This window comes from Phascolarctos cinereus, unplaced genomic scaffold, assembly GCF_003287225.1.
Source record: "Phascolarctos cinereus isolate Bilbo 61053 unplaced genomic scaffold, phaCin_HiC Scaffold_9;HRSCAF=440, whole genome shotgun sequence".
In the NCBI taxonomy this organism is placed as follows: Eukaryota; Metazoa; Chordata; class Mammalia; order Diprotodontia; family Phascolarctidae; genus Phascolarctos; species Phascolarctos cinereus.
In genome coordinates this window covers 113647923-113671825 of record NW_027556402.1, presented here as the reverse complement: position 1 = coordinate 113671825, position 23903 = coordinate 113647923, and the positions used below count along the sequence as shown (strand labels likewise).

Below are 23903 nucleotides of genomic sequence, written 5' to 3'. Positions count from 1 at the left end.
GTGCGGTTGTTTGCCTATTTTACAGGTGACATTAGTGAGGGTTAGTTTTTAAACCCTAAGATTTAAAGCAACTCATTCACGGTCTCAGAGTGATGTGTTGGAGGAAGGCCTCCATCTCAGGTGTAGCTGAACAAAGATGGGAAGTAGTGGCTTCGGTTACTGGCTGAACCTACTGCAAGTATAACTTCGGGCAAGTTACTGGATGGACCCCTCTGGGCCTTAGTTTCCTTCTTTATGAAATGAGAAGGCTGACCTGAGTGGAACACTAAAATGCTTTCCAATTTTAGAACTCCATGATTTTATCATCTCATATTTCCACATTCACCACTAAATTGACCCTTGGAGAAATGTTCCCTCTTTGTAACCACCTACTCAGTTGTATGTAAAAAAGTAAAATCTTTTCATTTGCCACATAAGTATTATGGATCGGAGTTACGGTGAATCTGCCTAGAATCATGGACTCAAAGAATTTTACAGTTGTAAGAGCCACCTCTTGTTTTTATCTAGATGAAGAAATTGAGGTCTGTAGGTTATGATTTGCCAGTGCTGACTGAGACTACAACCTAGATCTTCTGATTTCCCACTGTAGTGCTCTTTACACCAGTGGTGTCAGGGGCCACTGACTATTACAAGAAGATCTCTGCAGGCTGCATGCTGACTTTGCTTTAAAATGTATTATTGTCTTATGTTTTATTTATTTACCTGTTTTGCTAAATATTTCCCAATTACATTTTAATCCGGTTTGTGTTGCACTTGGAACTGTGGTCTGGCCACATGTTTGACAGATCTGTTTTATGCCAGACTGGTTAATTACAGCATATTTGGGAAGGCAGCTAGCTGTTCCTTTCTCGAAATTTAAATGTTTACATAATTAAAATGTTTACACTTGACCTGTCAGAATGAAGGGTAAAGGCAGAATTTGAATGAAATAATATTGTGGAACACTTGTAGCTATAATTAATTAGGGGTTGTTAATAGTGTTGTATCCAGTTCTGGTATTGGGCAAAAGAAAAAAAGGAAACAACATTAATTAAGAAATATCAACAGTGAATAAAACTTTTGTGAGCAAAAGTTTTAATTAAGCTTATAATTTCACACCTGCAGTTTCTTTTTTTCCTCTTTAAGCTGTATTCTGGGAACGATGCAATGAACTTCAGGACATAGAAAAGATCATGGCCCAGATTGAAAGGGGAGAAGCAAGAATACAGAGAAGAATTAGTATCAAAAAAGCACTTGATACAAAGGTACTACCTAACAATTATTTAAGCAAGAATAGCGTTTGATATGAGTAAGTAATGTTATGCATGAACAGGAAATGTCTATTGTAGCTGAATTTTAGGAATCTGATAACCTGTAATGAATACATGTATATCATCTTGATTATAGACTATAATTCTAGCTGAATTCAGCTTGGACTTATTTATTTATTTATTTAGGTTGGTTATCTAAGGGAATTAGTTTCAAAGATTTGAAGCAGGATTTTCTATTGAAAATTTATTGCTTCAAATACCTGGTCAGCAAGTTTGCAGAGTAAAGCTTCCGCTGTTATTTGGAATCAGAATTTTATAGCAAGTTCTAAATGCTGTTGAGAAGACTTGGGACAGAAAGTTCCCATTTGACGTGCAAGGACATCATTGATTTGACGAACATTGAGGTTTTGAAATTGTTATTTTGTGTCTTGGCTTTTATTTAATGAAAATACTTGTGAAATCTCCCTGGAATAGATTGGGCGATACAAAGCTCCTTTTCACCAACTGAGAATATCGTATGGTACTAACAAAGGAAAGAACTACACTGAGGAAGAGGATCGATTTCTCATTTGTATGCTTCACAAACTCGGATTTGACAAGGAAAATGTATATGATGAATTGCGACAGTGTATTCGAAACTCTCCTCAGTTCCGATTTGACTGGTTCCTCAAGTCTAGGACAGCTATGGTGAGTGTTTGGGACCTTTCTCAGCTAAACAGCTCATCATCAGGTAGCACATGTTTATTGAGCACTTGTGTGCCAGGAACTGTCCATAAATAATGGGAATGATTTTACTCGTAGGTGCTCCTGACAGGTAGGCATAAAGGATATAATTTTATTTAAACTCTTTAAGAGAAGATAATGTGTCTTTTGAGAACAATCTTTTCAACAGAGCCTTGTGATGGTTTTTGCTTATACAGTAAATAATAGTCCTAGAATGTAATAACTGGTATGAGAGAGGTGTCACCTGTGTTACCATATCCCGCGTTACTGAGTTCTAAAATAATCTGCATGCTTCTTTTACAGTCTTTGTTTCTGAGGCTTTGGTCTTTAGAGAGATAGTGCAGCAGGCTGGGCTTGGTGTAAGGAAAATTGGTTTCAAATCTTTACTGTGACACTTATTTCATATGGGCAAATTATTTAGGCATTTTAAGCCTCAATCAACTCTCTTAAGATTTTAATACTAAGTCTAGATGGTTCTGTAACCAAATAAATCAAGTATCTTTGGTGTCTTGAATCAGGACAAGAGAGGAAAATGCTTTAAGTTTCCATTTTAAATGTTGTTGTCAATGATAATAATTGTAGTTAGCTGTTATATAGTACTTTATACTGTTTTCTCTTCTTATCCTCACAACAACACTGATAGGTAGGTATTATTATCATCCTCATTTTATAGATGAACTTGAGACAAATAGGTTAAGTGACTTGGCTCAGGATTACACAGCTACTAAATGTCCGACTCCAAGCCCGGGGCCCTGAGCGCTACGGTGCCCGCTAGATGCCTCTAAAAGTAACATGCTTTGTGGAAGGAGGGCTCACCAAAGTTCAAGCATATCCCTGTGGGCCAGAATTCTGCAGCAGGTCCCAGGCTCAGAGGGGTTCTTAACAATGCCTTATTCATAACCTAAATTTAAAAATAGGTTTTTTGTTGTTGTTGTTCTTTTTATCAAAGATCAGTGACTGTGGATGTTGTTCTTGATCATTGATAGGCTTTCTTCTGCCTTTAATTGCCTGAAATTGAAATTAGGGAAGGGAGAGCCACAGTTGAATGCCCCTCCCTTTGTGTGTCCTCCTTCACACTGCAATCTTTAAAATAACCTATGCCCAGGCTACATAGGACTGACAGGCAGTGCATGAGGAAGCTGAAAAGGCTCTGCAAGACAAATAGGGGGTTTCTGTAGCTCTTTTAAGTTGTGGTGAGCTTTATCATGTGTCAGCATGGTGTAATGGAAGGACTTACAACAACCTGTGATATTGGACAAGTTCCTTCACCTCCTAAAACCTCAGTTTCCTCATCTGTAAAATGAAGGGGTTGTATTGGGTAGCCTCTGAGGTCTTTTCTAGATCTAGTTCAATGATCCTGTGTCTCTGAAATGGATTAATTTTAGTGAGTAAATAGACAAGGTACTGGGGCTGAGGCATAAGCAGTGTTGCTTATGAGACATGAGGGAGAGGAACTTAATAACTTAAGGCCCAAATTGAAAAGGAATCTGCCAGAATTTGGGTACTTCCCTTTAATTTTTTAATACATGTTTATTCTCAATATTTCTCATCTTATATAGATGAGAGGTTTTTCTGTTCCTTTCAGAACTGTTTTTATCACCATACATTATCAGTAAGACAACCACAGTTGTTGTATAGTACAAACAAATTTTGAAGCCTTGGTTGTTGTCTATGGTCAAATAATACAATATAATATAGCAGAGGGTTTTTTCCAGTCTTTGTTCACATAACAGTTCTATGTTAAAAGAAAACTACAGAAGTGAATATGTAGCATAGTTCATGCACAAGGACATTAGTAATGAAAATAGCCTTCTTAAAGTTTATTTTTCAGTCTGTCCTGATAGTGTTCATTTTTCTCTCTAGTGTGTGAAAGGGGCAGAACTGAGTGCTCTGGCCGAAGGGAGCTCTCACATGCCTTAGCTGCTGTTCCCCATATCCAGATTGGAAAAGTTACTTTATTAATAAGTGTCCACAAGTCCCCTGCCACTAATGACATTTGTAATATAAAAGTGAAATTGGGCATACTTTTAAATTTGTTGCGTGGGATCTTGTCCCCAGTCTGTTCAGACTCCTGGCACCTATTATGTTCTTGGTGAGGTAACGATTAGCATAGGTGACATATTCCTTACATAGGGCCACTGTGTGGCACTATTGTATCAAAAACGTCTTTGAATGGCCTCCAGTGGGGCAGTTATTGTTGATAATAATGAAATACTTTTTGCTTTTATTTTTAACAAATCATCTCCTAGGGTTATGTTAAACATAGTTTAATCTACAGAATTTTGGAAGCAAATAATTGAACCTATGTAAGCTGAATTGTTGAACGGTTTTCTAAAATAAAAAAAGTTAGGAATTTTTTTTTTGATATATTGGAAACTGTGAAATTTACCAGATGAATATTTATCTATAACTCAGGAGCTTCAGAGGAGGTGTAACACATTAATTACCCTGATTGAAAGAGAAAACATGGAGTTAGAAGAAAAAGAAAAGGCAGAGAAAAAGAAACGAGGACCAAAGCCTTCGGTACGTGTGTGTGAATAGTTTGTCCCTCCCCATCTTCCCTCACTCCCCTTGTATTTAAGGAATAGAGTAGGAGAAAATTATTGAGTATGGCTGACTAGCTGCAGCTAATGGCAGCACTGTATTTTTCAAGAATACAGTGTTTGGCATTATAAGTTATTATTTGAGTAGATGGTTGATTAAATAATAAATGAGTAAACCTGTGTTATACCTGGCATTTATATATAGATAGCATTTTTGTTTTTTTAATTCCCAAAGCATAGCAGTTTTGCAAGGATAATAATGAAAATTTTAAGTAAATTGTTCTATTAGTAAGTGTCAGGCTCTTTCCATCACCATCAAGTCTTTAAATTCTACTAATTAACTCTCCATAGTAGGAACTTTATGTGTATCTGATTTTTTTTTCTTTTCTTGGCCTGTTTTTGAGTGCTCTGTATTGTTTGGCATAGTAGTTAAATTCAGAAAATTATCAGTGTTAGATATTCTTTGAAATAGTAATATTATCACTAAAATAGAATTTTGTTGTGTAAGTTTAAAGAATGAGCACAACTTTCTCTAGAGAATTCACAACTTCTGGAAGTAGGAAATGTGATCTAGAATTTTTTGTTATTTGAGATAATTTCTTCTATATATCTCATTTTATAAAAGTACTATAGTACTGGTTTTAAGTGCTAGATTTAAAATTGTCTTAGTATGCTGGTAATTGTAAAAATAAGCTTTTCATGGTAAAAAAAAATAAATTCTTCTACTTGTTTTTAGGCACAGAAGCGTAAAATGGATGGAGCGCCTGATGGTCGAGGAAGAAAAAAGAAGCTAAAGCTATGAATGCTTAATTGTTTTGTAATCACTAAATTTTAAAAAGTAGTTCTTTAATTTACGGGTCTTCATAAGATGTACTGTACAATGCTCAACTATTATGTCATTAAGGACATCGGGTTCATCTGTTTACTGAACTAGACACATAGTATGTAGCTACACTTTTTTAAATGCAACAGCTGTGCTGAAATTTTTTTTACCATTAACACTTGAAGTAATAAAATAGGCTTCATTTATTAATAAATGCTTCATTCGATTTATTTTTCTACTTTAGCTTTAGTTGAGAAGATTGTGAATGTTTTGTTTTTCAGCTATAGGTTTCTAAACTAAGACTTTTTTATAAAACTAGACTTGCTAAGCTAGAAGAGACTATTACAAAGAATATAATTTGTATCTTCAGTCTCTACTTAGTTGTCAAGTTATTTTAATTGACCTTGAAATTTGGTATCTTCCTACACTGAGTCTTATTTCGGGACTAATACATAATACATTATCCTTACTCACCATGTGGGTAGGATGAAACAAAACTTTAGACATGCTAGTTAATTCTATGCACATTTTATATGTTGTGTGTCTGCTTCCCAGAGTTGCTTATTTCTAAAAACTGAAATGTGCCCTGCTGTTGGAAAGATGACCTATTTTTAGTTCTGTAGCCAAAGACAGGTTTTGTCTGGTTCACCTTAAACTGTTGTAGCATTTTGTAAAAGAAAATTTCAATTAAAAACAGACTTGTATTGGGTAAACGTTTTAAAAATGACATGCTATGACTACCATGATTGGAAGGTTGATGTCTTGGTGCCCAGTATTAGAAATTTATTAGAACCAATCAGAATAGGGCACAGACTAGTCATTCAGGCTGTCAAACTTTGGTAAATTTAGTAGTACAAAATAATGCAGACTTTCCAAATTTCTAGTACTTCATTCCCAGAGTAATTGAGAAATGTTTCATTGACACATAATATTCCCCATTTTAAAATATCCAGAAGAAAATGTGTGAGAAACAAGATTGAATACAAGTCTATCTCCTGTTTTTTCATAGACTAGAAAAAGCTAAAGCAGGAGTACCCACAATATGGTGTTAGGATATTAGGCCCAGAAGCTTTTGTGCTATATATAATTTGTATGTTTTATATGTGCAAATTGGGTACATACACAGTTCTCCATTTTTCTAGGAGAATGCAATAAATGTAGCAACATGAATAAATATAATTTTTATAATCTTAGAGTTGTCTTTTCTTTCCACTTCTTTAGTTACTTCTTGGTTTAATTTTTATTCCTGTTTTCTCAAATGTTTCTTGCTTCCCTTTGGCTCACTGCTTTTTGTTCCCTTTCTTCCCCGCTTCCCCCCCCCCCCCGTTTTCTCGACCTCATGCCTTCCTTATCCCCAAGGTTTTAAGACTTATGTTCCAAGTGATGTGGATGTTCCTCTCCAGTGCTGATTGCAACTTCTCCCTACCATGGGTCCCGACCATGACTGCCCATAGATCCTCACAGAGGTGGATAGGATATAGATTTAGAGTTGGAAGGGTTTTAGAAGCCATTGAGTGGCACCTCCTCGTTTTGTAATTGAAGATTTTGAAGTAATGCCCCCAGATCACACAGCTAGTATCTAAGGCTGGATTTGAACCCAGGTCTTATTCCAGTACCAGTTCCCTACCCATTATATCATACTGCCTCTGAATGGAGGCCTTCTCTTTAGCTCTTACTATAATCTTTTGGGTATTGCTGTATCACTCGGGCTACATCTGTTTTCCCTCACTCTACATGACTTAACACTAGCTTTTTTTCAAATCATATTTTTCCTTTTACATTTAGTGTCTTGCGATCGTTGGAAATATGCTACATTTTTCCGGCGCTTAGCACAATGTGCCTGTCACGTGCTTGTTGACTTGACCTTTGATGAATATTTAAAGTTTTAAGACTACTCATAAAAGCAAGCACTTTAATATTTTTATGTTTGGGAAGCTCAATTCTAATTCAACTAAGTGACTATTGAATCTTATAATGAGCATTTTCCATGCTTTGTAAAATATGATGTGTTGGATTCAGTTACCACTATTTCCTTTTGAAAGTTTGACGTGATCATCTTTTAAAAGAGTGTTTTCACTCTTGGAAAACAAAATACTTGCATTCCTTGATTTTAGGAAATTAAGTCTGTCTACCTAAGTCCTGATGTGTGTGTGTGTGTATACCCACACATACACACATATATATAAACAGATACATGTATCTGTATGTATATATCAATGAATAAAAGCTATTCTACCATTTGGAAGAAAATTCTAGAGATCCTTCCAATTTTTCAAATCTGTCCTAAATTCTGCTACCATGTACTTGCAGATAAGTACTTTTTCTTCCCATAAAAAGACCTCCTTTGTAGGTTTCAGGTACTATGATTCTTTATTTCTTTTTTAGAAAAATCCAAATTGTAAAGAGAGTTGTTCAGCTCTCTTTTTCCCATCTCTTTCCCTCCCTCCCATAACATGATTGTACCTCAGGATCACTGACAACACCGATCAAATAAATGCAAAGGGATCACATTCTTAATATTTTATAATACCTACTTATGAGTTGCTTACACAAACAGTTATTTTAAACACTTCTGTTCCAAATTTGTAGATATATAAATGAAATTCGTTGTGCAAGGCTATAAAAAAATGACAAAAGCCAGGGATAGTAGAAGCTAGATGTTTTAACTCCTAGACCTATTTCAAAGTATGGAGAAGGCTTCTGAAGTTTGAATGAATGTAGTGAATATGTGGTAATCGAATCCAGGGACAGACCAACTAACCAGTGTAACAGGGACATTCAAGGCAATTGTTGGTGGCACTCATCTTTTTATTCCCTTTCCCTTTTGCCTTCTTACCTGCCCAAACTTTAGGCTTGCTAGGCGATGCTCAAACCTCATGTCGCTTTTTAGGACAAAAAAAGATCTTTGGCTTCCATACATCGAATATATATTTCTAAGGTATATCCCACTAATCTCTCTGCAGTCAGGTTTTGGAGAACTGTAGCCTATGTACACTGGTGAGGTCACATGAATGAATGTCCTTTAAAACAATAGAATTTTACTTGCCCATAACAGTTGGTTGTCTATGTAAAACTAAGGAAATCCTGGTGGTAGATCATAACCCTGCTCTCCAGATTAGCACAAGGGAACGTTTTGCACTGGTGCATCCCTGCTTCCAAAAGAGGGATTTCTTTTTGCATAGGAGAATGAAATGTTAGAGTGTATTGAACCGATTTAATAACCAGTTTCTCTAATACTAAAATAATGGAGGCTGATGAAAACAGGCTGCTCTGGATTTTCAAGTCTCTGTAGTATTATTGGGCAGTTCCTTGCTGTTGATTAGTTTTCCTTTTTCTTTCCTACCACATGAAACCAACAGATTGCCAGTTTCACCCTTAATCTGGTATTTAAAGCCTGTTTCCAGCCTGTCTTTCCAACCATATGTTTCTCTTCCTCAGGCACCCTGCATCCCAGCCTAACTGGCCTACTTAACTACTTTGCCCATGATGATATTCAGTCTACTATCTCCATGTCTTTGCACATGCCATCCCTCCATCTCTGAGGTGATGTCTTTCCTCACCTCTCTGCCTTGTAGAATTCCTGGCTTCCTTCATAGCATAGCTCCGATGCCAGTCCCTACGTGAGTGAGGGCTTCCTTAATTAATGTCCTCTCTTCCACCTGTTTAGTGACCCTCTCCTGCCTTGATTTTGCTGCAGATTTACTCACTACTTTTTGTGTGTACTTATCTACTCATCAGTGTCTCTCCCTCCCCAAACCCCTCCCAGCAGAAGGGACGTGAGCTCCTTTTCAAGGAAGTTGCTTGAAGGCTACCACTGTTTGGTTTTTGTCTTTTAAGCACCTAGAATTTAAGAGGCACTCAATGAATGCTTCTTGAATTCCTCCCAAACGTATAAAATGCCTACCTATATAACCAGGCAAGTTGAACAGCCACCCCCAAGTAATTTTTTTTTTATATCAGCACCTTGTAATAATAATCACTAGCACTTACACAGGACTTAGAAGTTTGCAAAGGCTTTTATGTGTTATTGAATATTTCATATTCATCTTCACAACTGCCCTATGAAGTAGGTGCTACTATCTCTATTACAGATGAGGGGACTAAGGCTGAGAAAGATTAACTTGTTAGTTACTGAGGCAAGATTTGAAGTCAGGTCTTGGGGACCCCAAGTCCAGCACTGTCCCCTGCCACCTACCTACTTACCCTAGGACAGCAGTTTTTAGCAGTGTAAAATTTCATAGGCAATCTAGCACACCTTGTCCTCTGGCTATATACACATGTACATGCACATGTATGTATACACGTGCACTCACATGTATAGGTAGGCAATGTGTACATGTGCATATACACATGTATGTGTAGGTGTACATACATGCATATATATGCATATTTTGTGGGATGTGGGGAGTAATGACTAATCTGGCATTGAGCCGGGAGCCCAGAATTGTGTGTTTATACTAGTTGCTGCTGCTAGGCACGAACAGCCACTAAAGAGAAGGAAAACCTGTTTGGATGCTGAAGCCGACGCTAGACCTCTGAGAAGTCGTCACTGCTGCGCTGTGTGGTTCTAGTTTTTCTGCTGCCTGGGATGGCCTTGCCTGAAGCCTGTCTCCTGAGTCTCAAGAGAAATGTAGTTACTAACACAGCGCAGCTCAGCAGCAACAGGCTGATGGCTCCCCCTAAAACAGGTCCGGTGCTCCTTGGCGTCTTCATGCCCGCCATTTCTAACCCTGGCTGCTGGTCCTGTGTTCCTGTTGGCAAAAATCCCTTGTGGCTGAAGACAACCTTGGTAGAATGGACCAGGGCCACACGCTGAATGTTGGTGCCCCTGTTTGGATCTGCACTGATGTCTTGAATCAGGGTAGGGGCATCTGAGTTAGCTCTTCTACTGCGTTTTAAGGAAAGGGCTCCTGCCAGGCTATTGGCAGGGATAGGCATGTGTTGGTACTCTACGCTCCTCTTCCCGATGCCTTTGTTTGCATTTTCTCTTGAGCGGACAGTATAAACTGCATGGACATACCACTCTCTCCCAGCAGCCACCTTTGAGGATAAAAAGAAATTGGTTTCAAGCAGTATAAAACATGAGTGAATGTACTGAAAGAGGAAGTTAACTGAATCTGGGGGGACATCTGGCAGGACTGTTCCTACCTGGAAGAGGGCTGCCGAGGACAGGCTGAAACCATCAGATCCTGGCTGTTTCGCTAAAGGAAGTGCTTCTACATGGTCAGTGGCTAAATGAGCATTGAATGACACATTTTGAAATCTCCTGGCCTGTGTCTCTGGCTGAGCTCTATCCTAGGAAGGCAGGAAGAATTTTATGCTTTACTTATCAATCAAGGAAAGGTCAGCCTATCAGTTTATTTCTCATATTAAATTACTTTTGGAACACAGAGTTTTTCAGGAGGCCCTGGTAGGGTAATAGAACCCTTGATTTTAAGTCAGGAGCCTTAGGTTGTAATCCTGACTACTCCCTTTACTAGTTATGGGATCAAGGCAAGTTGCAACATTTCTGGGGCTCAGTTTCTTCAGTAGCAAAATGAAGATAATCATAGTTTATTACTTACCTAATAATCTTAGCAGCTAACAATTATATAGAGCTTTAAGGCTGCAAAGTGCTTCACATGTTATCTCTTTTCCTAATAGTAACTCTGGAAAGTAGGTGCTATTATCTCCATTTAACAATCATCATTATTTATTTTGTGTCTCACCCATTTTTACCTTATGTTGTTATGAGCACACAGCAGATGGTCTTGTTGGATAAAGAGGTGAATGATTACATACCAGTATCTTGAATCTGTACAGGAGAGAGGGTGAATCAGCCAGGCATCCATAATCTTTACTTTCTGGGTTGTACTTGGGTACATACCCATCAACACCTGCGCAGAGGAAGACTTTTTCAATGGTACAAGTGAAAGTGTCACCAAGATTCTGGACAGGGTCCACCATAACCCGGCCATAGATCATGGAACCTAAGGGAGAGAAAACAAGACCAGTTTTATAACATAGCAAATAGCTTATCATCTCATTCTGATGGCATGCTGTTGGTTCTGAATGTGACATTTATTTTAGAAGACACATTCAAAAAGAGACAGCTTCTCTTTGTTACATGAAAACTTGTTTGTGCTTTGGATGTTACAAACAGAATTTCCTGGGACTTTCTGAGGGCTGCTGCAAGAATGGGTTTCTGAGATTGGGGTAGAATCTTTATTCCAGGTATTAAAAGTAGAATAAATTCTCATTTACTTAACTTGAAATAAATTAGGATCCTGTCAGAAGGAAAAGTAGACTAAGTGGCCTTTGAAAGGTCATTCTAGTTCTTGGTTAGGATTTTTCATCATTAAAGGCTTCAATTTCCTTTAGCTTGCAGTGATCTTATCTGAGATGGATGATCTTTGAGACTAGTGATACCTTATTTCTTATTAACAAGCTAGGCAGCACAGGGGATAGAGTGTGTACTTAAACCCCCAAGTTAAATCCACGCTTATTAGCTGTGTGAGCCTGGGCAAGTCACTTAGCCTCTGTTTGCCTCAGTTTCCTGAACTATAAAATAGGCATAACAATATCACCTACCTGTCAGGATTGTTATGAGGATTAAGTGAGAGAGTATTGTAAAAAGTGCGTATAGCACAATGCTTAGCACATAGTAGGTGCTTTAAAAAAAAAAGGCTTATTTCCTTCCTTCCCTCATTCCTTGATAAATAATGGCATTAAAATATCCAAACACAATAATACAATGCTTAATTATAGCCCTGGAAGAGTCTTTACCTTCAGAAAAGGCTACATCAGATCCTTCCCCAAAGCCCATGGAGTCATCAGATATCCAGAGCTCCTTTTTGGAGAAGAGAAACATTCGAGTGTTTAGACTGAACTCAGCTGCTACTGGGTCACTGACCTTGAGAGTGGGTGGGAAAAAAAAATGTGTTTACTGAAAATTAGAGAATTATTTCCAAAATGAAAGTATAATCTTCTACACAAAAAGAGCCAGAAAACAGTACAGAAGAGATTGTTTATGTCTAAATGACCCAAGTCATTCTACGGCAGTATGGTGAACAAGATTCCATCCAATTACACAATGGTAGAACTCGTGCTTAATTTCCACCATGCAGTGGCCTGATTATGTCTTTTGCATCTTTGTATTCCCCACAGTGCCTGCAGATCACGTAATATGTGATCAGTGAATGTTTATTGAATGAATATCCTTCATATTCTTATCACTGCCAATATAACTTGGTTAGTAGAGATTAGGAATGCATAATGATTGTCTTCCTTGGAGAGCAAAATGTGGTTTTATAGAGAAATATGAATTCTACTTCCCCTAGAGTGAATAAGCAATAGATCAACACTGGGGACTTGTGATGTGCAAAGCATCGCAGGGAATATAGAAATATGTGAAATAAGGAACAACCCAGTGGAAAGGGCATTGGATGAGAAGGAAGGAGATGAGGGTTGTAATCCTGGCTTTGCCAACTTTCTAGTTTGTGTGACCTTGGAAAAATAATGTAAATGCTCTAAGACCACTTCTTGTCAAACACTATACAAATATAGTGCACTGAGCAATATAATACAATTTCTGTCCTGAAGGGGCTTAGATTCTACTTGTTGAAATAAGATATAAAAGTACAAAATGTTAAATAGCAATGAAGGGTATTAACTTCAAGACAAAATGATAGAAGAGGTGTTAAAAGAAAAAAGTAAAGAACAAAAAAAAATTTGTGTAATCTTGGCAGTTTCGTGTATTTGTAAGTGAGGCAGTATGGTATAGTCTTTTCAGACCCATGTTCAAATATTTCCTCTGACACATACTGCCAATGTAACTGTGGACCCATCACTTCTGACCTCATCAGAAACTGCTCTTCCCAGAGTTACCAATGATCTCTTAACTGTGAAATCCAATGGTCTTTTCTCAGTCCTTATTTTGTCATCTCTGTAGCATTTAACACTGTTGACCACTATCTCTTTCTCGTATTCTCTCCTGTCTGGGTTTTTGTGTCACTGCTCTCTCATTTCTTTTGACTTGACTGGACACACCTCAGTCTTCTTTGCCAGACCATCCTCCCACTCACTCACTGTAGGTGTACCCTTGGTCTCTGTCCTGGACTCTCCTCTCTATTGATGATCTCATCACATTGATGATGACCGCAGCAGCCTAATTGGTCTCTATGCCTCAAATCTCTTCCTATTCCAATCCATTGTCCACATAACTGATACCTTCTTAATACACCAGCTTCTAGTGTCTTCTCATTCCTCAAGTTACCTTATATTTTCTCTCTCTCTCCTTCTTTCTCACTCTCTTCCTTTCTCTTTTTCTCTCTCTCATCCCCTTCTCTCCATCTTTCTTTCCCTCTTTCCATGTGTATGTATATTTGTACTTACTGAAGTGTGTATGTATTATTTTTTCCTGATACAACATAAACCCTTTGAGGGGGTAAGGACTATGTCATTTTTGTATTTCTTTATATTCCCATTGCCTAGCATAGTGCTTGGCACGCAGTAAGTGATTAATATAGTCTTGTTGATTGATTTGATCTCAGTGCTCCTGGACAATTCTCTAAGGCTAAGTTACAGGTGAGGTGCCATTCTGCATTGGTGAAGGGAGTTTTCACATTGGGTGTCCCCACTTTTATGAAATTACAGTTCTAGACATAAAACATATCTTCTCCTGCATCTGATGGCACATTTTTTTTTTTAATGAGGCAGAGTTGCAGAGTAAAGACAAGGCTTGGATAAATCTCAGTAAATGTGGCGCCCCGAGGATTGCAGTAGCCAAATGGAAAACTTGAAAGATCAGTCCTCTCCCAAGGCATATTTCTTACCTGTTGGAACCTGATGTCAAGGTCAAAAGTGATCAGCTCCCGGGGGTGACATATCATAGGAAGAAGATACTCCTGTTGTGGGGCAGCCACACATGGGATAAGCTTGATGATGTAGGTCCCAGAGTAGTCCCGAATCTGTCCAAACACACTGAATTAGAATGAGGAGGCAAACAGGCCTTCCTTCTACTGTAGCTGAGACCGAAGCCTGTGAAAACCGTGTTGGCAATGAGAGAAAGGAAGTGAGGTGGTTTCTCCATTGGCACAGAGAAAATGGGCAAGCCTAATGTTGATGATGATAAATATTTAGGGTTTTTAAAGCACTTTATGTATGTTATTTTATTTGATCTTTACAACAGTCGAATGGGGTGTGCAGTCTCAGACACTAGCTGTGTGGTCCTGGGCAAGTCACTTAGCCTCTATTTGCCTTATTTGTAATGTAAGGACAAGAATACCATTTACCTATTGGGTTGTTGTGAGGTTAAATGAGATATTTGTAAAGTGCTTTGCAAACCAGAATCTTGCCTCGTTCCAGTCAACTACTCAAGCCTCTTGTATGCATGCATATCTGGGCATCCTCATGGTTAAGGATAGATACCACTTGTGACGACCATATCCTATTTTTGGAAATCAGGATTATAAGAGGAACTGAGCAGTGCTCCCACTTTGCAAATGCTCCTTCCTTTCTGAGATCAGAGATTCTGCCTGCTTATATCGCTAGTATCTATGATATATAGGGAGACAGCGAGGTGGTTCAGTGGATAGAGTGCTGGGCCTGGAGACAGGAAGACCTGAGTATGTGACCCTGGGCAAATCACTTAACCTCTGATTGTCTTAATCCACTGGAGAAGAAAATGGCAAACCACTCCAGTGTCTTTGCTGAGAAAACTCCATGGACAGTGTAGTCCACGGGATCACAAAGAGTTGGACATGACTGAACAACATCTATGATAATTGTGTCCTATACTTCTATACTTAAAGGACCCACAATTTTCTTCTTGTGGATTCTCCTTTTTATTAATGAAAATTGCAACCTATTAAAGTCTTATTATTCATGAGTTGCCTTGGCTGAAGAAAAACCATTACCTTTTGGCAGTGAGCCTCTCTGAATTAAGCATTGGTTGTTCTCCAGATGAAAGCTATATAATCCTTCATGGGCTACTGTTCAAAGCCTTTGCAGCTTGAGACCTCCCAGAGCATGCATCTGGATGGCACTGCCTTTTGAAAACCCACGAGCACATCCATGTCATAATAAGGACTGTCTTAGAGGAATGTGTTCAATATTTTCTATTTAATAATAAAGAGTATGGGACCACAAAGGCCACAAAGGCTACTCCCTACATTTTACATGAGGAAACAGGCACAGAGAGTGACTTGTCCAAGGTCATGATGAAGAAAGTGTCTGAGGCAGGATTTGAACTTAGGTCTTTCTGACTCCAAGTTCAGTAGTCTATCCCTTGTGCTACCTGGTGTTTTCCATCTCATGAATGTCTAAAGTTGATTTGGTTAATTTTGCGGGAGGTTTTAACAGTGCTCGTAAGAAATAAAGGGATAAATGAACAACTGACAATCAAGCTGTGTCCCTGAATTTTGAGCAATTATATCAACTTTGTATATATTTTTCATTTACAGAGTCCTGTAATGGCCTCTCTTATCAGATGCACATGTTCTGCAGTTTTTCTCTATAATTTTGACGCTACAAATAATCAGAGGGAAAACTAATGTTATCTCCATTACCTGACACGTTCTGATCTCTCTTCCTCCAATCTACCCAAGTAGAATCTGACCCATTGTATAAGCTCTTCTTTCCCACCATTTTTAAGTGACCAAAGCAGAAGTCTGAACACAAAACTGGAGGATTAATAACAGACATTCCTTTCTTTTTAGATCTCCACTCATACCCTGATTTTTAAATGTAAACTCACAGCAAAGTCAGAGACAAAACTCCACTGCTGCCTTGGCTGGGGGAAGGCTGGCTCGCTCCTCAGGAGGCTTAGGGTGAAGGTGAGACCAGGATGATCCATAGACATCACCGCTGATGTCAGAGACATTCCTGGGCAGAGAGAATGAGGGCTGGGTCACAGGCAATAGCGATGCTATTAGGTAATAACAACTCATGCATGGTACCAACAAAAGAATGGAGACCTGTGGGTAGTGGCTACTAAAAATAGCCATAGCTTCATAGGATTTGGAGATAGAGGAGAACTCAGGGATCAAGTAGTCTAGCCGTCTTGTTTTATAATGAAGTCACTGAGACTCACAAGGATGAAGTACTCTCTCCAAGGTTACAATGAGTGAGCAACAGAACTGGGATTCAAACCCAGCAGCTTTGTCTCCAAATCCAGTGTTGTTTCTACAACACCACAGGGGAGGAGCCATATTCCAAGTTCTTCCGTTTTCTCTTCTTCAAAAAGGTCTAGGAAAGTAGAAGACTTTATCTATCCAGATTGCTGTGATCCTTCCACTCATGTCTGGAGTCCTACCCAGGTCTTTTATCATTTCATTACCAGTTGGCACTCCTTTGTATGGTGTATCATAACTCAAACTGGATGGCCCTCTTACCATAACTGGACCTGGATGGCCCTCTTACCATAACGAACTGGATGGCTCTCTTACCGTAACTGGAACTGGATGGCCCTCTTACCGTAACTGGAACTGGATGGCCCTCTTACCGTAACTCAAACTGGATGGCCCTCTTACCATAGCTGGAACTGGATGGCCCTCTTACCATAACGAACTGGATGGCCCTCTTACCATAACTGGAACTGGATGGCCCTCTTACCATAACTGGAACTGGATGGCCTTCTTACCGTAATGAACTGGATGGCCCTCTTACCATAGCTGGAACTGGATGGCCCTCTTACCATAACGAACTGGATGGCCCTTTTACCATAACTGGGACTGGATGGCCCTCTTACCGTAACTGGAACTGGATGGCCCTCTTACCGTAACTCAAACTGGATGGCCCTCTTACCATAGCTGGAACTGGATGGCCCTCTTACCATAACGAACTGGATGGCCCTCTTACCATAACTGGAACTGGATGGCCCTCTTACCGTAACTGGAACTGGATGGCCTTCTTACCGTAATGAACTGGATGGCCCTCTTACCATAGCTGGAACTGGATGGCCCTCTTACCATAACGAACTGGATGGCCCTTTTACCATAACTGGGACTGGATGGCCCTCTTACCGTAACTGGAACTGGATGGCCTTCTTACCGTAACGAACTGGATGGCCCTCTTACCATAACTGGAACTGGATGGCCCTCTTACCATAACGAACTGGATGGCCCTCTTACCATAACGAATTGGATGGCCCTCTTACCATAGCTGGAACTAGATGGCCCTCTTACCTGGGTGAGACATTACAAATTGTCCTTGGAACCGGATCTCTGTCTGGAAGTTAACCACCAGCCGTCCTTCTTCATTGATTCGCATACTGGTTGGGTGAAGAGTTCCTAAGCAGAGGAAGAAGTCAAAACAACAAACATTTATTAAGCATCTACTATGTATCAGGCACTGTGCTGTGTTTGGGATACAAAGAAAGGCAAAAACAGTCCTTGCCCTTGATCTGACATTTTAATGGGGGAGAAAACATGCAAACAATTATGTACACTACACTATACTACATATTATATGTATATGTATAGTATACGTATATACAAATTTGTTGTCGTTTAGTTGTTTTTCAGTCACGTCTGACTCTTTGTGGCCTCATTTGGGGTTTTCTTGGCAAAGATACTGGAGTGGTTTGCCATTTCCTTCTCCAGCTCATTTGACAGATGAGAAAACTGAGGCCAACAGAGTTAAGTGACTTGCCCAGGGTCACATAGTTAGTAAGTATCTGAGGCCAGATTTGAACTCACAAAGAAAAATCTTTCTGACTCCAGGCCTGACATTCTCTCCACTGCACTACCTAGCTGCCCATACACATCTATAAACACATATACACATCTGCATACAAGCATGTATATGTGTGCCTGTAACACACACATATATATGTGCCTATACACACATACATATACACAAATATACATACACATTAGGATTGAAATCAGGTCTTCCTGACTCCAGGCCCAGTGCTTTATCTTCTGGGTTCACCAGCTACCTCAAACTGGATTTTATATTTTATCCTGGAGGTAATGATAGGGAACTAACAGAATTTGTGGAGTAGGGGGTTGTGTGGTTGGACTGCACCACCAGAAGGTCATTCATGGCTGGGTGAAGGAGAACTAGAATGAAGGGAGACTTGAGGCAGGGAGGGAAACCAGAAAGCTATTGCCATTGTCCAGAGATGAGGTGATGAGAAATCCTCCACTTAGCACTAGGATGGGGAAGAGGAAATCCTGATGAATATTTGTTTATTATGAAAAGGTAAGTTCCTGCTGATTTTTCTTTAGAAGCAGATTATCTACTCGTGTCTCAGTGCATTCGTTATTCTCCTGGCTTTGCATGGAACAGCTTTAGCTGGATTGGGCCCACTGATCTTGGGTTCTTTCTATTCTTGGAAATTCTATTTCTTTTCTATTGGTTTTCCTGCATACTTTCTTAGAACTGGATATAGCTTAGTTCTATATGCCTCTATTCTTTGTAGTGTTTTTTTTTTGTAATGCTATTGGGGTTAAGTGACTTGCCTAGGGTCACACAGCTATTAAGTGTCTGAGATCAGATTTGAACTCAGGTCCTCCTGACTCCAGGGCTGGTACTCTATCCACTGAGCTACCAGCTGTGCCTTTGTAGTGTTTCATGATGTCACTCTTGGCTGTCTTTGCTCAGTTATGGCATCAGTTAATGTCTAAAACATGTTGTCCCTCTCCACCACCGACTCTGCTTACCAGAGGAATAACCTAGACAACGTAGCCAGGACTTTGCCCTAGGGTCCAAGATTAAGAGGGTCATGACAACATTGGAAGACCTTAAACAACTGGGCTTAGCATTTACTGAGCCTGAATCGGGGTTTAGTGACTAGATTTGTGATTTTGCAGGCCTATAGGGAGCTCCTTTACCAATGCAGGCTGGGATCTTCTCCTCAACCTGAGTCCCAGAGAGTAGTCTAGAGCATGAAGATCTTACAGTCCCCGGCCAGGGTCACCTGGAACAGTGATACAGTGTCCAACACAGGGTCAGAGGTAGGACTTGAACCCAGATTTCCCTGGCTCCAAAGCCAACTCTCTATCCATGAAGTCACACAACCTCAGTCAGCAAGAATAATTAACTAAATTAGTCCATTAATTAAATCAATCAGTTAACTAAAGTAAGATTTGACTCCAAATCCAGCATTTGAATTTCCATTGTACCACACTCTCTCCCAAAAGTGAAGTTACTGGGGCAGCTAGGTGGCGCAGTGGATAGAGCATTGGCCTTGGATTCAGGAGGACCTGAGTTCATATCTGGCCTTAGACACATAACACTTATTAGCTGTGTGACCCTGGGCAAGTCACTTAACCCCATTGCCTAGCCAAAAAAAAACCCCAAACAAGCCCCAAACCGAAAAACAAAAGTGAAGTTACAGTTTCCCATAGGAGAAGCACTATATAAATATGGTTTTTTTCCTTCTTCTTCCCTGGAGTAGTCCTATACACACTTACCCTGAAGCTCTGATCCTGGGGGACTGCCAATGCCTTCCTTCCACAGTATGGCGGTGTCATACACAAAGGTAAGCCTCAGCTCAGATTGCAAGTCGAAATGCATCCAGTGCCCCCCAACTGCTGCTGGGGAATGAAAGACATAGGAGACAAAGAGGGGCACACGCAGGGTGACATAGGACTGCACCAGGTTTAATACCTGAAAAAATGAAGAATGGAGCAGGTTAAGACCCGTACACATGGGGATGTGGGAAACCCCACAGACCTCACCTCCAGAGCTTTAAGTGTCAAGTGAAAACCATCAAACATCACTTGTTTTTTTCAGATCCTCCTATTCTGATGAATAAGATATAAGCCTCTTGAGGTGAGGCACTATTCATTTTTGTCTTTGCCAGGTAGTGCAGTGGATAGAGCACTGGGCCCAAAGTCAGGAAGAGTCATCTCCCTGAGTTCAAATCTGGCCTCGGATACTTACTAGCTAGGTGACCCTGGGTAAGTCATTTAACCCCATTTACTTCAATTTCCTCCTCTGTAAAATGAGTTGGAGGAGGAAATGGCAAACCACTCCAGTATCTCTGCCAGGAAAACTCCAAATGGGGTCATGAAGAGTCCTACACAACTGAAATGACTGAACAACAACAACATTTCCAGCACCTAGTACATTGAGTCAGGCATAGTAGCTCCCTAGTAGATGCATGTTGAATGAATGAGCATTAGTTGTTTTCATTTTCCTTTTGGGTGTGTCTGTCATTTATTATATTTATAGGGAAATGTTGGGATAACAGACACACACATATACTTTTCCCCTGGAATGCCAATTCTCTAGTTGGGTCTGATTTTTAATAGATTCTCTCTACCCTGGATATTCTACTACCGAGACACTTTAAAGGTCTACCCAAAAAGGTATCATTCTCCCAGTTGGTGACTTTCTTCTCGGGTTTCAAACAACACTTAATTTTAAAACTCTCTACTGCACTTTTCATGTAATGTTATGGAGATCCAGTGTCCTCTCCTATAGAAGAGGGTAAGCCCCTTAGGGGTGTTTATAAAGAAGCAGCATGGCATTGTGGGTAGACTGCTGGACCTGGAGATAGGCAGATGATGTTTGGAATCCACCTATGCACTTACTTGACTTACTCTGTGACCATGAGCAAGTCACATAATTATTGTTATAGCTTATGTTTATATAGTGGTGTAAGGTTTGCAAAATGCTTTACATATGCCACTTCTCACTTGACCCTCATAACAATCCTGTGAGGTAGGTGTTATTATTATCATCTCCATTTTACACATGAGGAAACTGAGGTGACTTTCTCAATGTCACATAGCTAGTAAGCGTCTGAGGCAGGATTTGATCCAGTTCTTCATGACTCCAAACCTAACATTATCCGCTTTTCTACCTCGCTGACATTAGCTGACCGTTCCAATCCTCAGTTTCTTCACCTATAAAATGGGGGAATCTCTTCTTGATAGAGCCAGAATGGCATAATCGGTAGTGTGCCAGACCTGTGGGCAGGAAAACCCATTGGTATCAATCTTGCCTGCAGCCTCTGTTAACCGTGCATCTGAAAGCAAATCACTTTATCTTTCTAGACCTCAGTTTTCTCACCTATCAAAGTGTGAAAATATCTGTTAACCCATCAGAGTTGTTACAAAACCCAAACCCGCTCAACATTTGCAAAGCCCTTTGCAAACTTGAAAGTAATAGATACAAATCAGCTATTATAATTTTAACTTTGTAACTCCCTCAGTACCTTGCATGCAGTAAGCACTTAATAAATGCTTCCTGTATTACAATGTGCTGTACTGTATCATACTGAGACACTAAGTCCCAGAAGCAGTTTGTTTTAAGGTAGAGAACAGGATTGGGAGCTCCAAACCTCCCACTGGATTCTTTATTTTTCTTTTACAATGTCCAAACATGTGATTGCTCATCTGGGATATTCAACATCTCTGGGGAACAGAATGAAATATCCCTTGCTTTTCTAGTCTTCCAACACCTTCTTCTGCTCCTTTAGCCTACTTGAAATTCCTCAAACATAAGATTCCATCTCCCAGCTTTGTAGTATACTCTGTCTTTTCACTCCATTTGTTGGTTTCCCTGACTCTCTTATTTTTTTTTTAAATTTTAAAAATTAATTTATTTTGAGTTATCAACAATAGCTTCCATAAGCTTTTGAGTTTTAAATTTTTCTCCACCTCCCTCCCCAAGATGGCACACAATCTGATATAGGCTAAACATATACATTCCTATTAAATATATTTTCACATTAGTGATGTTGTAAGAATTAGAACCAATAGGAGGAACTACCAGAAAGAGGAAACAAAACACAACAGAAGAAAAAAAATTGCAAATAATATGCTTCGATCTGCATTCAAACTCCGTAAGTTCTTTCTTTGGATGTGGAGAGCATTTTCCAACATGAGGCCTTTGGATTGCTGAGAAGGGTTAAGCCTGACTCTCTTATTACTCAGCTCAAATCCTTTCCTCTTCCTTCCAGTTGCTAATAGGGTGCTATTAGTAGGAAGTGAGGAAGACCCTGAGTTCAAATCTGACCTCAGACCCTCAGTTCCCTCAGCTGTACTGACCTCAGACACACACTAGCTGTGTGACCCTGGGCAAGTCACTTAACTTCTGTCTGCCTCAGTTCTCTTAGCTGTACTGACCACAGACACTTACTAGCTGTGTGACCCTGGGCAAGTCATTTAATTTCTGTCTGCCTCAATTGTAAAATAGGGATAACAGCAGCACCTACCTCTCAGGGTTGTTACAAGGATTGAATGAGATCATTGTAAAGTGCTTAGCAGATAGCCTGGAACATAATAAGTGCTTAAGAGATACTTGTTTTCTTCCCCCACCCCATCTGCACTGTATATATCTTGTATGATCGAGATTTTGCATGTTGTCTATCCCATCAAAATATAAGCTCCTTGAGGGCTGGGCGATAATTTTGCTTTTCTTTGTATCCTGAGTACCTGGCCCATAGTAAATGTTTAATAAATGCTTGTTCATTGAAATCAGGATAATGCCACAGTCAAGACAGAGGCTCTAAATATTAAATATGAAAGCCTGTGTTAAGAGAAAATGTGAGTATAGAGAACACATAGAGGTGCAGATGTAGAGGCCAGCCATGCCCTCCATTTTCTTTCCATCAGTCTGAGAGCAGGCATAATGATAATAACATACATTATTGTACACCATTCCCTGGCTGCTTCTGCTTTGAGATGGCATTTAGAATTCAAAGAACTTTCCAAAGAAAGTGTTGACCAGAGGTCAGGAGAGGGAGATCTCTGTCTTGTAGCTGGGGAACTGAATGCATGTGGACACCACAGGCACGTGTGCAGATATGCAACTTCCCAGCAACTTATCCCTTCAATTTCCTAAAAAATTAGTTTCCTGCCTTAGGTCCAGGCTGATTTTTATTTTTAATCATTTCTCAGCTTCTAAAAATAATTCTACTTCTATTTTAAATTTACATAGTATTGTGAAGTTGGTCAAGCACTTTTCTATACATTGCTTCTTCCCTTTTTTTTTTTTTTTTGGTGAGGCAATGTCACTTGCCCAGGGTCACATAGATAGTAAATGTCAAGCGTCTTCTTTTGAGTCCTCACCAGGCTCACAGAATTTTACTGTTCCAGCAGCCATCTAATCCAGTCTATCCCTGAAAAGAATCCCTTTGACCACTTCCTCAACAAGGAGTTATCTTCACAACCCTGTGAGACAGGTCCTATAGGTGTTATCAGTCCCATTTTACAGATGAGAAAACTGAGGCTCAAAGGTTTCAGCTGTGTGTCACAGAGAGAGTCACGCATAAAATGCAGAAATGGAACCAGACTCCAGGTCCAGCATCCTATCTGTCTCCCCATGTTATGCTGCCTGTCTGGCTTGGTTATTCTTGCCCATTTACAGATCCTTTGAAAGTTCAAAGTTCCCTAAAAAGAGCGGCTAAAGAAGCCTGATTTGCTTTTTTGTCACCCAAAAAGTATAGAACAGACTAAGTGTGTAGGGCACTTTTTCCCTGGGCGCTATGCTCTATACTATATATAGTATATGTATTTGTATACACACACACACACACACACACACACACACACACACACACGCACACACTTTATGCTACATATACACTATATATATAGTGAGAGATGGCGTCTCATGACTGAACTT

General features: G+C 39.7%; 2 protein-coding genes across 2 annotated transcripts in view; one reads left to right on the top strand and one right to left on the bottom strand.

The window, feature by feature from the left end:
- Nucleotides 1-6532, top strand: part of SMARCA5 (SNF2 related chromatin remodeling ATPase 5) — a 47720-nt gene extending 41188 nt beyond the window's left edge. The window contains exons 21-24 of the mRNA XM_020989839.2: nt 1126-1244; nt 1725-1937; nt 4389-4496; nt 5253-6532. Coding sequence (XP_020845498.1) covers nt 1126-1244; nt 1725-1937; nt 4389-4496; nt 5253-5318 — 506 coding nt within the window. The 3' untranslated portion in view covers nt 5319-6532. The remainder of the gene's footprint in view (nt 1-1125; nt 1245-1724; nt 1938-4388; nt 4497-5252) is intronic.
- A 1158-nt stretch (nt 6533-7690) lies between these two features.
- Nucleotides 7691-23903, bottom strand: part of FREM3 (FRAS1 related extracellular matrix 3) — a 126326-nt gene continuing 110113 nt past the window's right edge. Inside the window, exons 17-24 of the mRNA XM_020989941.2 lie at nt 19739-19934; nt 17504-17608; nt 16075-16202; nt 14153-14287; nt 12105-12231; nt 11121-11308; nt 10488-10634; nt 7691-10379 (exon numbers count right to left, since the gene is read on the bottom strand). Of these exons, the coding sequence (XP_020845600.1) occupies nt 9867-10379; nt 10488-10634; nt 11121-11308; nt 12105-12231; nt 14153-14287; nt 16075-16202; nt 17504-17608; nt 19739-19934 (1539 nt within the window). The 3' untranslated portion in view covers nt 7691-9866. The remainder of the gene's footprint in view (nt 10380-10487; nt 10635-11120; nt 11309-12104; nt 12232-14152; nt 14288-16074; nt 16203-17503; nt 17609-19738; nt 19935-23903) is intronic.